We start from the raw sequence: 11,982 nt of genomic DNA on the forward strand, positions 1-11,982 counted from the left end.
ACTTTGCCAAGAAGGTTATGTTTTCCATAGTGTTTGTGTGTATGTGTGTATGTTGTTACAATAACTCAAGAAGCTTTGGATGGATTGTCATGAAAATTGGTAGGTAGATACATGTACATGACTTTTGTTGCTCATGCTCTTAGAGTATGTCTTACTGCGATGGTTTACAAGTAAACAGATACAGCATAGCAAAGGTAATTTTTACATTACTGTAACCTACGGGTCATGTTGGCTGGGTTGAAGGGGTCGAAGGCGAAGGAAAGCAGAGTCTCGTTGAAGTTCTTTTTCCACAGTTTAGTTCCAGTGTCAGCGTTCCACAGCACCACTGAGCTGGGAGGGTGGATAGCAGCCAGCAGGGTGGGACAGGCATCCTGGGTGGACAACCACTCCAAATCTGAAACAAAAAATCAGGACATTTCAGGCTTCCAGGAAGTATTTAGAGTGTGCCTCGCGTACAATCTGTGTCTCCCTGAATCCCCCCATTCACCAGTTACTGATCAAATTCATGTGGCCTAACAGCACTACATGCATAGAATAAATTAAATTAAATTATAAGGACCTTTGAATTAAACAAAATTATTTTCTTGCAAGAAATTCTGGCAGGTATAAATGTATGTTATTCCACCAGTCCAAGCATTAAGGAGGTTTAAATAAAATTTAAAAAATCCTGACCATCCACACAGACCAAAATGTAAAACTGAGATAACAACAAAAAGTGTTTGTAGCTAATGTGTTCATTTAGGCTAGCTGGAATCAAATTAATTCTCCAGCTGTTGACCACACAGACCTTTCCCTTATACCAGTAATATTACATGAACTTTACTCCATTATACATGGACATCATGCTGCCTCAAAACTACTTAGAATACGACTTAATCTACTCTTTGATTAACAAGTCCTTGGGGACATGCAGCTCATACACAAAAATTGAATTACATAGCCAAGCTGACAGATTCAATCATACTGATCAGACAAGTAATTGAATTGCATATCCACATATCGACCCTAACCACAAAAGGACAAACAGGTTGTAGTTAGGGTTGCTGACTTAGAATCTAAAGGTTTATTTTATTAACATGGATTTTTGAGCATTGGATAGGAAGCACTTGTTGTGCTTATGTAAATCCGCTGCTCATAAAACATAATACAAATGTAAACATAAAGATGACATAAAGTATAGCATTAACATAAAATGAAAGTGGCTGGCGCACCAATACCTAGCATAACATTATTGAGATTGGTCAAATCTTCAAGAGTGGTGGATATAGTTAACCACAATATCAAAGATACGGCAGTTGGTAGGGTATGGGAGGGAGGGGCTACCTGTAAGAAGTAAAGTACATAATGTGGCGTCGTTTACGTTGAGTGGGTCGGAAGGAAGTATGTTTTCAAGATGAAGGCAAGATATGGATAACAACATTTTGGTCCTTTCAGTATTATAACATTTGCAGTGTAATAAATAGTGTTCTGGTGTCTCATTCGGATGCCCACATTTGCACTCGGGACTACTGATACAGTGATGCTGGAATAGGTGGTAGTTCAGCTGGCTGAAACCAAGCCTGAGTCTGGTAAGGTGGGTTCTGGGTTCCAATCCCATGGCAGGCTCTTATAATATATAGGAAAGACACTACATGTATTTTCTCACTCAAGTCAGATGAAAATATAAAATATAAGTACATTTGTACCTAGTTTCAGTTATGGATGTCCATTTGGATAAGAAATAAAGCCAGAGGGCCCATGTTTGAGGAAAGCCACATCTTCAACACATTAAAGATCCCACAACACTTATTAGAAAGAGTAGGGGTCTTCCTGGTGTGAGTGGATCAATACAGTCTTCAATATTATTGAGGTACATGTTGAGTAACAGCGGACTGTGCGGTTTGATGACACAAAACTAGTTACGTCTAAAGGCAGTTTTTACATGTTGACAGATTTCTGACCTTGAACAGGCTTAGTCCCATCGTAGAAGTCTGCCCGTATGAGCCCCTGGCTGACGTCCCAGACCACGATCCTGCCGTGGGAGTCAGCCGAGGCTAGTCGCAGGGTGTACGGCAGGTTCAGGTCATGGTGGTAGTTCTCACGGGCCCACTTTACCTGTCAACATGTAACATACAACTCACAACAACATCACAAGGAGAGCCTCTGAGGGCCACAAAATAGATCAATTACTTAATATATACATTTTTTGTAGCCTTACAGGTATTCATCCCTATGTGCTATTTTCCGGTTCTAGTAGTACAGGTGGCGGTGACTATTAGAACCGGCAAATAGCTCATAGGGATGGATTCCAGGCTACATTTTTTGCTCTAGACAGGAATAGAATGACAGAATTATAACAGGGTATCAAGGAGTAAGAAAAGTCAGCCTAAATCAGGGATATTTTGTCAAAAACAGATGATACTTCAGTCTTACCTTCACAACATTGGTCTTGTGTCGGTCAAGGGTCTGAATAACCTGCAAAATAAATCACAATACCGGTATTATTCATTTTATAATTTTGTCCCTGACTAGTTCACATACTACATGTAGCACAAATTCAGTTAGTTAGTATGAAAAGAAATCCCTAATTGAATGATGCATTAATTCAATGAGGAAAACACTGACTAACTTTGGTACATTTTAGTATCTGTATCAACAATTTTTTATTGCTTTGGCTTTACACTATCACATACATGTATACATTATAAACTCCACTGTCCAGGACTTGATTGGGCTCCTCTCACATTACTAGGGGGCAAATCATTGATCATTGGGGAAACTATATAGTATATGTAGCAATTTGACAGTTCACAATATGTATTGTACATATGTATAATACCAGTAGGTTCCATCGTAAACAAGTGATGTAACAGCTTACTCAAACTTAAACAGGGAAATAAACCAATAAAATGCATGTTGGGCTACCAACAGCTCATGATTCAACTAGAGGTTCTACATTAATCTCCAAGCAGATCTTTTGGGGTAAGACAGTATCAAATTGGCCAGTCTGTATGCATTTCCCCACCAGTCTGCCTGGAGATTAGTTCTACACATACTATCTGCTTTGTGTCAGTCATAACATATAACAACTAGACCTGTTGCATGTCATCTCCAAGCAGATTTCAGGAGGGGCTGGGGACAATCAAACTGGCCACCCAAGTTACCGTTTGCCAATTTTATAGTGCCCAGCCCTGGAAGAAATCTGCTTGGAGATTACTAGTATTAGTAGTAATTTGCATAATGCTCTACCAACCTGTACAGTACGAGTATCCACCACTACAACAAAGTTCTGGCAACCATACGCCAGCAGTCCTGGCCAACCCCTGCAACAACAGGCAACAACACCATTCACAAAGTGTTACCAATAAATTAATAGCTGACTGTTGAATGTATTGTTTCCTGAACAATAAATTCATTAAGAGAAACTTGACAATGGCAAAAGAAAACATTGCGATGGGTGTTAATTAAAAGTCCTCAATTTATTGAGTATGTGTGAAAACTGGAATTACGTGTGGTAAATAGATTTGTTAGTGGGAGGTACAGACAAGAAGTTACTAAGTAGCAAGCAAGCAAAGGTGGGCCGGAGGGTACTTAGGGCGATCATAATCAAGTATCAAGTGTTTGAACATACCGACGAAGTAGAATAATTTAGCATAATATGAAGCACATGGCCCAATCATCTAATCATACAGATTATGTAGGTCATGCAATTACAGATGACTGTCCATAAAAGTGTGGATAAACTAATTTAAAGTCGGAAGAATTATCATGTGACTAGTAGACGAATGACTGATGACGAAGGCGTATCTCTCTTACCAGTCGGAAGCCCCTTTGTTTTGGTGGTGCAAGGCCCCTGTCAGGGCCATCTGTAGTGTCTTCATGCTCTCAACGTAACTCTTTCCTATCGCTGCTGTGATTAGATGCAAAGATTTGAAGCAAACCGCATAAAAGAGGAGATTTTCCGACGCACACCGGCCGAGTTTTTCAACTAAGATCCCAAGTCAGCCATGTTGTTTACAGTGCATGATGGGAAGGAAATTGCGGACCGGAAGAAAATTTTCTGACACGTATGAACCCGACTGGAGAGAATCTAGGTTTTAAAACGTCGGGTTTAACGTCACTCACTGAAAAACGTTGTTGTTCCATTAATACATATGTTTTCAAAGTAAACAGTGAAGTCAGAGTTGACGTCATGGTATAATTCTCAGAAAATTCATAGAGGCTTTCATACGCCCCCCCTCCCCACTTCAAACACCGGGCCTGGCTTTGCTTTGACAACTGATGGTAAAATATTAACCGATGCAGCAGAACTCGACTATTAAGGCAATATGGACTTTGTCTCGGCCTGTCACAGATGCACCATGGCCAGGCAGGCGGCGTACATCGTGGGCGAGCTGGTGGTCAGGATTCTACTCCTGGTCATCTTCCTGTAAGTTCAGGGTCCTTTTTGATTCTACAGATCAGGGTATTAAATTCCTCCTTGGTGCAGTTGAAATAAAAATAGAGTAGAGCTCGAGTGAGGCAGCCAATAAAATTTGCAAAGAAGTGGCTTAAGAAGTGAGTTAAGAAGTGGCTTGTTACTATTTGATGAATACACTTGGACTTGACTACACTTGATGAATCCCAATTGCCCATTAAAATTAGTGCATAATACATGAACAAGAGTGGCTTGATTTTTGAGTTATCAAACAATAAAACTCATTTTCACCAGAGTAAAGTGCTTTTTTGTTGTTAATAAAAGAGCACCTTTCGCATGATGACCACAGCATTGTGGCATGTCACTGAGAGTTTGAACCCAGAACCTCTTGATTCCTGAGCAACACTCATTACATTTGTGGCCTCATGTGATTCACATGAGGCCGCATGAAAATTTACATGCGTTTTTGTGCCCAATATATTGTGGAGCAGTAAAGTTCATTGGTTTCTTCGACATTCCTGTTGCAGGATCACAGAAGACATGACTCCCTTTATCCGTGAGATTCAGCCTGAGGAGAGATGGCTGTACAAGTACCCACACATCCAGCATGATGCTGTGCCAACAACTGTCATGTTTGTAAGTTGGGAAACTTCTTACACTTATTACCAAGGTCGTTTAATCCTCCTTCGATCATAGTACTACATTTAATTGAGGGCTCAAAATATTTTTTCTGCATTATACTGCACTATTGGAGGTAACATTCAGTATTGACTGCATCAGTTTTAACTGCACCACAGTTTCTTTGCCTTCTTTTGTCCCCCTGGCATATAAAATTGGAATCTTCCTAGTACAAGTAGTTAAAGTGCCTTTTTTTTTTACTTCAAAGTTCTTGAGATCAGCTGTCTTCACTGATGCTGTGTAAAAAAATGCAAAGCAGTTTTTGGTCACCATAATAATTTAGTTCTGGGAACTTCACACATACCTCTCACTCACCATTTGACATATTGATTTCAGACAATATCAATAGCAACACCACTCATTGTGGTGATTGTTTATTCCACTGTCAAGCGAGACAAGATAGAAGCATTCCAAGGAATTTTAGGTGAGTTACCCTAAAGTGTTATCTGTAGCAATCATTAACCTTCTGAAATTTGAATCAGAATGTCTTCTAAAGGAATTGGAACAGTTGTCTTTTGACACTAAATTTTTATTATTTCAGCTGTAAGCCTGGCCTTGGTACTGAATGGAGTGGTCACCAATACAGTTAAACTCATGTATGGCAGGTATGCATTATATAATGTTTATCATACATGTACATATTAGTAGACAAGAAACATATCACATTCTGCAACTTATAAGAGATGCCTACAGTCAATAAACTAAGTTAATGATTAATTATTTTACGTTACTTTCCATAGAAGCCACCAATTTTGGTTGCCCATAAATACTCCCAGGACACTACAAAAAAGTGATTGTTAGTTGGGTAAAACAAGTGGTCATATTCCTGAAAGTAAGTAAAAAGATATTTTATAGCACAGCAAACTGTAGCTTGACAAGCTATAATCTATTTACAATCCCTTTATTTTGTTGTTTAGGAACACTATATATGTAAAATTAATGAATGTATAAGGTACTCTAACTTAAGTGTAATGATGTTTTCTCTGTCCAGACCTAGACCGGATTTCTTCTCCCGTTGTTTTCCTGACGGAAAGTGGAGTAAAGATATGAAGTGCACCGGAGATCCTGATGCCATTCTTGAGGGCAGAAAGAGTTTTCCCAGTGGACATTCCTCATGTAGGTTCTCATCTAAGGGTTGGGTTTTTTGTGGGTAAAAAAATTAAATTTGCACTTGCACTTGCATCACAAATCTGCACAGGAAAATACTAGTATTCAAATTTTGCTTTGAAGGGATTTAGCTGTTGAGTAAAATATAAAGATTGCTAAAAGGAATAGTCTCATATTAATTACATTCTAAAGTATGAAACTTCATTCTATTCTTAATTATTTTCAAAGGATATTCAAACGTTTCATGTGCAAGTCTCCACTAGTCGATCTACTACTGCTACGATGTACTTTTGGGCAATATGTAGTTTTAAATTTGTGTGTGAAAGAATGTGATTTAGGGAAATGAACTTTAGGCTTATACAGAATTGAAGAAAGTCTAAAAGTTAATACATTTTCAAACACAAAACCTTATAAAAGAAACTTTTCTATTTATATATTTATGTAAAATTTATGAATTTTTAAAAATTGTTTTGACTTTGAAGATATTTGACCCAGACTGATTACCAACATTTTGTCTTTTTCAGTTTCCTTCACAGGACTGACTTTTGCTGCAGTGTACCTAGCTGGAAAACTGCACTGCTTCCAGGGCAAAGGGCGTGGTCAATCTTGGAGACTTCTTCTGGCAGGCTTGCCCTTGCTTGGCGCCACTATGATTGCCTTGTCTCGAACCTCAGACTACAGACATCACTGGCAAGGTCAGAGTCTAGGTTTTAAGCTGAAACATATTTCTTGGGCGTAGGTAAAAATGTTGACATGAATGTGTTTCCAGTTATCTTAGCAAAAAAGAGCTGACCACTGGCAAAATTTTTTCAATCTGAAAACTTTCAAACATGTTCTCATTTCTGTTTCAAGAGATAAAGTGATACATACAAACATTGTACTTCTTTGGTATTTCCCCTTACTAGTACTAGGTACTGGTCAAATATAGAATGGTATTCGTCATATTGAAACTAGAAGTAAAAGCATTGAGCTGTCTTGATTTTACTGTTGATACATGTGTGCATGTTTGTTTTAACGGTAGAAGAACAGAATAGCAGACTGCAGCTCCAGCAGACTGCTGCTCCAGCCTGTATGTGTTCCGTAGCCGTCCCAGGCCTTGCCTGCAAAGTCCCCACACTGGCGAGGGGCTTGTTCTGGCCAGTATGCTGCACCTCCAATGCAAGCTTGCTCAGAGTTCCCTCCATTATACTTCAGACCTGGACACACAGCAAGAGGGGCTTGTTCATTGTTGAAAACACAGAAGTGTACAAACCCAGGCGTCACCTCAGAGAGCACGTTAGGAGCCACCAGCGACTTTATCAGGTCCTCACTCCCGTTGTCGAAGGTAACGGGAACTGCTGGTCCATTCCCTGTCTCACCTGGATCTTGGTAGACAATTGGGAAATGATCCTTGAACAGGGAATACAGATTGCCACCATACCGTTGCAGGAACCTGTCAGTTGTGTAGTACCTCAGGTAGGCTGCGGACTTGTACTGGGACAGAGGAGTGTTGTTGGGGACATGCCACAGCATCACGTCAGATGCATTGATGCTGAAGTAACCAGGGTTCTTGAGGTCATCATTAGTTGCCAAGTCAACTGAACCAAATGTATTGAGGTTAGCCCAGTTTCCATCCCCCACGGGGTAGTTAGTGGTGCTTCCCCGAGTTGAAGACCAGCGGTCACCAGCGGTACACTTCCCATATATGTCATTCTCATGCACACTGGACACAAGAGTCCACCCACCGTCAGCGATGGTCATGTCACAGTAGGTCTGGTACACAATCCCTTCCTGGCTACGGAGGTGGTACAGCCCATCCTGGGCTGCGTCTACAGTGTCCTTTATTTCTTTGCAAGACAGTCCTGGGTTCGCAGCACTTCCCAGCTCTGCCTTCAGTTGTTGAGCTTCTAGGGAGGCTAGACGCTGCTCCAGGTCAGCAATCTTTGTCTTCTCCTCGTCAAGATGGTGTTCCAAGTCGTCTATTTTACCGAGGCAGGCCTCCAGACTCTTGCAGTCGTCAGCATGGCCACCACACGTCTGCTGCGGTATGTTGATGACAGGGCTGCACACAAACCTGTCACCTGGTCCAAAGCTTACTTGATCTTGTCCACATGTCATGGGAAGGAAGACACACAGCATAATTAACATGACCATCTTGAACAGGCTTTCTAGTGCTTGTGCTTGCAGTTCTGACTGAGGGAAAGGACCAAACATGCCCCAAAATCTGTCAAGTTTCAAAAAGAACTATGTGTAGAAGAAAGGGTCATTCTTCTATATAAGGCTGGTACAGCTTCTGGTTTAGATCAACTTGTTTGGTATTTTGTCAGCGATCCAAGAGAGGCAGATTGGTCTTGGTACACAGTAGTGTAGGACTGAATTAAAGTAGGTGCTGTTGATTTCATTATTATGGATGACATCCACACGCGCATGAATTTCCACATGTTTAAAAAAAAAGTTCTCAGCCATTCAGCAAACAGCTGCAAAATGAGCAAATACATGCTGTAAATTGCAAATGTCGGAGAAGGCCAAAATCAATTCCAAAGGAAAAGAAGAAAATGTGAAGAAATGTTTAGTCATTAGTTCAACCTTCATGACCGCGTAGACTCCATAATGAAGGCAACTTTTTTGGGGGGCCAAACTTTTTTATTCACACGCTCGCATCAGTTTTGGGGTTCCCAGAGGCTAGATCTATCATCCATATAATCAAATCAACATTGCCTAATCTTAAAATGTCATTAATCTGTTTGGTATGACTTCTTTGTGGCTAGAAAGGTAGTCAAAACAACTCCTCAAAGTTTGTCTGTTGTTTTTCAGACGTTGCTGTTGGATCTACCATGGCATACACAGTGTACCGACAGTACTACCCTGCCCTCAGCAAACCTTGCTGTGACATGCCCCATGTAGCCATCACCCCACTGGCAGACAGCGCGCTCAGTAACTACGATGTGGACCAAGACACTCTCATACAAGTCAAGACCTCAGATTCAGCCATTAAAATGATTTAAAACTAAGAAATTATGTTGCATGTCAGTGACAGGTCTTGTTTTTGGGAAAAATGGACCAAAACCGAGGTACTTGTACATGACTTGTACATGCATGTCATTACATTTATGTGGCCAAATGTAATAAAGAGAACCTTCATTACTTTCCATGTCTAATGTTAATAATATTGTCAGATGAAAGTTGTCTGTTCTTGCAGTAAAAATGATTAAATGTTAAACATGTGGAATAAAAGTTATTAGTATTTTTTAGGAAACAAAGAGTATATATAAACATTGTGACACATTCCAAACAAATTCACACTGCTGGTTGTCTTCATTGTGTGTGTACAGCTTTATTCTCCTATACAACATTGAACTCCCTATTAAAGAAAAGTGTTTGGGATCTGTTGGGAAGAGACTGGAAGACTATCCATAGATACGGCTTCAAGCTAATTGCTTTTGGCCCCCTAGAGAATGAGAATTAAAGCATAATGTAGCTATATGTGAAATTTTGCACATACCAAAACATGATATTTGTCTATTGGCAATGACATTTAACTGGATCACCAGGGAAACCATGACTATCATGTCTACAGATTCAAATCCTTTACCCAAAAGCAATTTGTGTCTTTTCCAGATTTGATGCTTCATTTGTCTTCCCATCAGAGAACACACTTGTAGAGAGCACAAGTACTTTCTGTGACAAATTTTAGCTGATAAAATCCTCCATTCCACATTAAAAAACACTGTATATAATATAGTTATACCAAGGGCTTTAATGATAAAAGGAAAATTCTCCTCTGTACCATGCAAATATGATTACAATATGAAAGACTTTGGGAATCATCCATTTAATATGCATTTGCTAGGTAGTAACCCATGTGTATATACTATTGGTCACCAACTGATGTGTTAAATTTGTGCCCATTGTGCTTTTTTATTCGAGCCTTTTTTTAATCAGCTCTAGGCTACTTTAACAATTGGTACTGTTCTGAGTAATTTGGTAGCCCCAGGTGCAATGGGACAGTTGCAGTAAGCTTAATTTTTTTTCTACTTAAATTCAAATCAAAATCAGACAGAAAGCAACAACTGACAAAAAAGACTTATAAACTGTCCAAATAAAACCACTTCTCCATCTGGAAAAACTCCAGGCTACAAAAGTTGAAAACAAACAATGTCTGTTGGGTCACTAGGGTTCAAAACAATTCCAAACAAAATGTGTTAAGTGTCTACCTGTGGTTGAGACTTGTTCAAATGGGATACACAGTCCGAGAAATTATACTCTCTGTGTCCCACCTAACATCCGTATCACATTACACACTGTAGGTATCAAATCAAACAAGGTTTTCAACATTTGCAACAACTGCATCTGTTCACTGTTGAGGTGTAGTGTAATGTCAGTACAAAAGTTCATGTTCAGTGCAATGTCAGTACAAAATGTATTACAGATAAATGTATCAGCTTTCATCATTCAAGCATAACCCCAGTCCACATGAATTGCCAAGTTTCTGAGGAAGATAGAAGACTTCCAGAGACTCATTGAACAATATGTTTTGTACATTCCTACTGGTAATAAATTAACACATATTAATCTCTTCGAATTCACAATTATTTACAACATGACTGTCTATCATCCTGATCTGCACCCAGTGTCTCCATAAATGTACTTAATAACCTGATACTGGTAAGAAACTTCTTCCATCAACTGGAAGCAACCAAAAAAGAAAAACCCTCTTACCGGTATTACTAGACATGATAATTACGACATTGGTCTCAGAACTATGACTGCCAGATACAGTATAAAAGCATCTTTGAAAACATTTTAAGTTGATGCAGAGACACATATTTTGAAACATGCAAGTGATTTCAGTTTGGGAATGTTCAACTTCAAACCTACCCAAATCAAGTACCATTTCTGTACAACATGCAGAGTACATGTATAGTGTTTTTAAAAAGGTGATCGAAGCCACATCTATTCTAATTAGACACACTTATTGCAAACCTATCAAGTCTCCCATTCCTTGTGCTTTTTCATGCCAGCTCTATACTCGGTTAGTTTGCATTTCCAATGTTTTAATGGTAGTCCCTTATTTTTTAAAGAAAGATACTGTTTATGATACCATTGAGAAGAGCTGTCTAAGTTAAAACCTTTGTTCCATCACAAAGAATTGTTCTCACTTAGAGCTTTCAACCAGTCCCTCTGGTCATCTTCAATAGACTGACCTAGTGAGACTTGTCATGTAGCTTCTCTGAAAAAGATGTCAACACTGGGTCAAAGGTATCTGGTTGAAAGCTCTAGGTGAGAACAAGTCTTTGTGTTGGAACAAATGTTTTAACTTTAAACACTGGTAGCTACCAACACAGATGGACTCTCATGACAGCATTGAGAAGAGCTGTTAATAGATATAGAGCATAATAAGTAGGGAAACTTGACAAGTGCTAATGTGTAACAACCAATAACAACAGAATGGTGTTGAACATCGATCACAATCTAGCTGTTTCTACCTTTTGTTAAAAAATGTTCCCAAAGTGACCCCCTCATCCCCAAAGGAATTGTATGGAAGAGTCTTATCTATGTGCTTAGCTTCTATTGATATCTAATAGCAATGGCAAATTGGTCCAGACCGAGTTCAAAGGAATTGTATGGAAGAGTCTTATCTATGTGCTTAGCTTCTATTGATATCTAATAGCAATGGCAAATTGGTCCAGACCGAGTTCAACAATCCATGTACCTGGATTCGAACCGACTAATACATCAGGAGCAGCTCAAGCAATAAACAGTCACTTAGCAGCCATTTGTCAAGCCCTTCCCCCACTTGACTACTCTAGACTCCCTGCATA

At 39.5% G+C, this 11,982-nt stretch overlaps 3 protein-coding genes and 1 pseudogene across 4 annotated transcripts in view; 1 reads left to right on the forward strand and 3 right to left on the reverse strand.

Annotated features, from left to right (window-relative positions):
- Positions 1–4,001, reverse strand: part of LOC109486765 (WD repeat-containing protein 11-like) — a 29,414-nt gene extending 25,413 nt beyond the window's left edge. For both annotated transcript variants that reach the window (XM_019790656.1, XM_019790655.1), the window contains exons 1-5: positions 3,796–4,001; positions 3,233–3,302; positions 2,413–2,454; positions 1,941–2,094; positions 221–394 (exon numbers count right to left, since the gene is read on the reverse strand). In XM_019790656.1, the coding sequence (XP_019646215.1) occupies positions 221–394; positions 1,941–2,094; positions 2,413–2,454; positions 3,233–3,302; positions 3,796–3,860 (505 nt within the window). In that variant the 5' untranslated portion in view covers positions 3,861–4,001. The remainder of the gene's footprint in view (positions 1–220; positions 395–1,940; positions 2,095–2,412; positions 2,455–3,232; positions 3,303–3,795) is intronic.
- A 13-nt stretch (positions 4,002–4,014) lies between these two features.
- LOC109486771 (phospholipid phosphatase 4-like) lies at positions 4,015–10,870 on the forward strand. The gene is made up of 7 exons (XM_019790661.1): positions 4,015–4,408; positions 4,924–5,032; positions 5,411–5,498; positions 5,616–5,679; positions 6,066–6,190; positions 6,706–6,876; positions 8,975–10,870. The coding sequence occupies exons 1-7, from the start codon at positions 4,308–4,310 to the stop codon at positions 9,163–9,165; spliced, it is 849 nt and encodes a 282-aa protein (XP_019646220.1). The 5' UTR covers positions 4,015–4,307; the 3' UTR covers positions 9,166–10,870.
- On the reverse strand, positions 6,894–8,752 carry LOC109486770 (annotated as a pseudogene).
- Positions 9,903–11,982, reverse strand: part of LOC109486769 (pantothenate kinase 3-like) — a 10,998-nt gene continuing 8,918 nt past the window's right edge. Inside the window, 1 exon segment of the mRNA XM_019790660.1 lies at positions 9,903–10,437. The gene's annotated coding sequence lies outside the window, so the exon portion shown is untranslated.

Source organism: Branchiostoma belcheri, unplaced genomic scaffold (genome assembly GCF_001625305.1).
Source record: "Branchiostoma belcheri isolate BF01 breed outbred unplaced genomic scaffold, Haploidv18h27 scaffold83, whole genome shotgun sequence".
NCBI classification, from domain to species: Eukaryota; Metazoa; Chordata; class Leptocardii; order Amphioxiformes; family Branchiostomatidae; genus Branchiostoma; species Branchiostoma belcheri.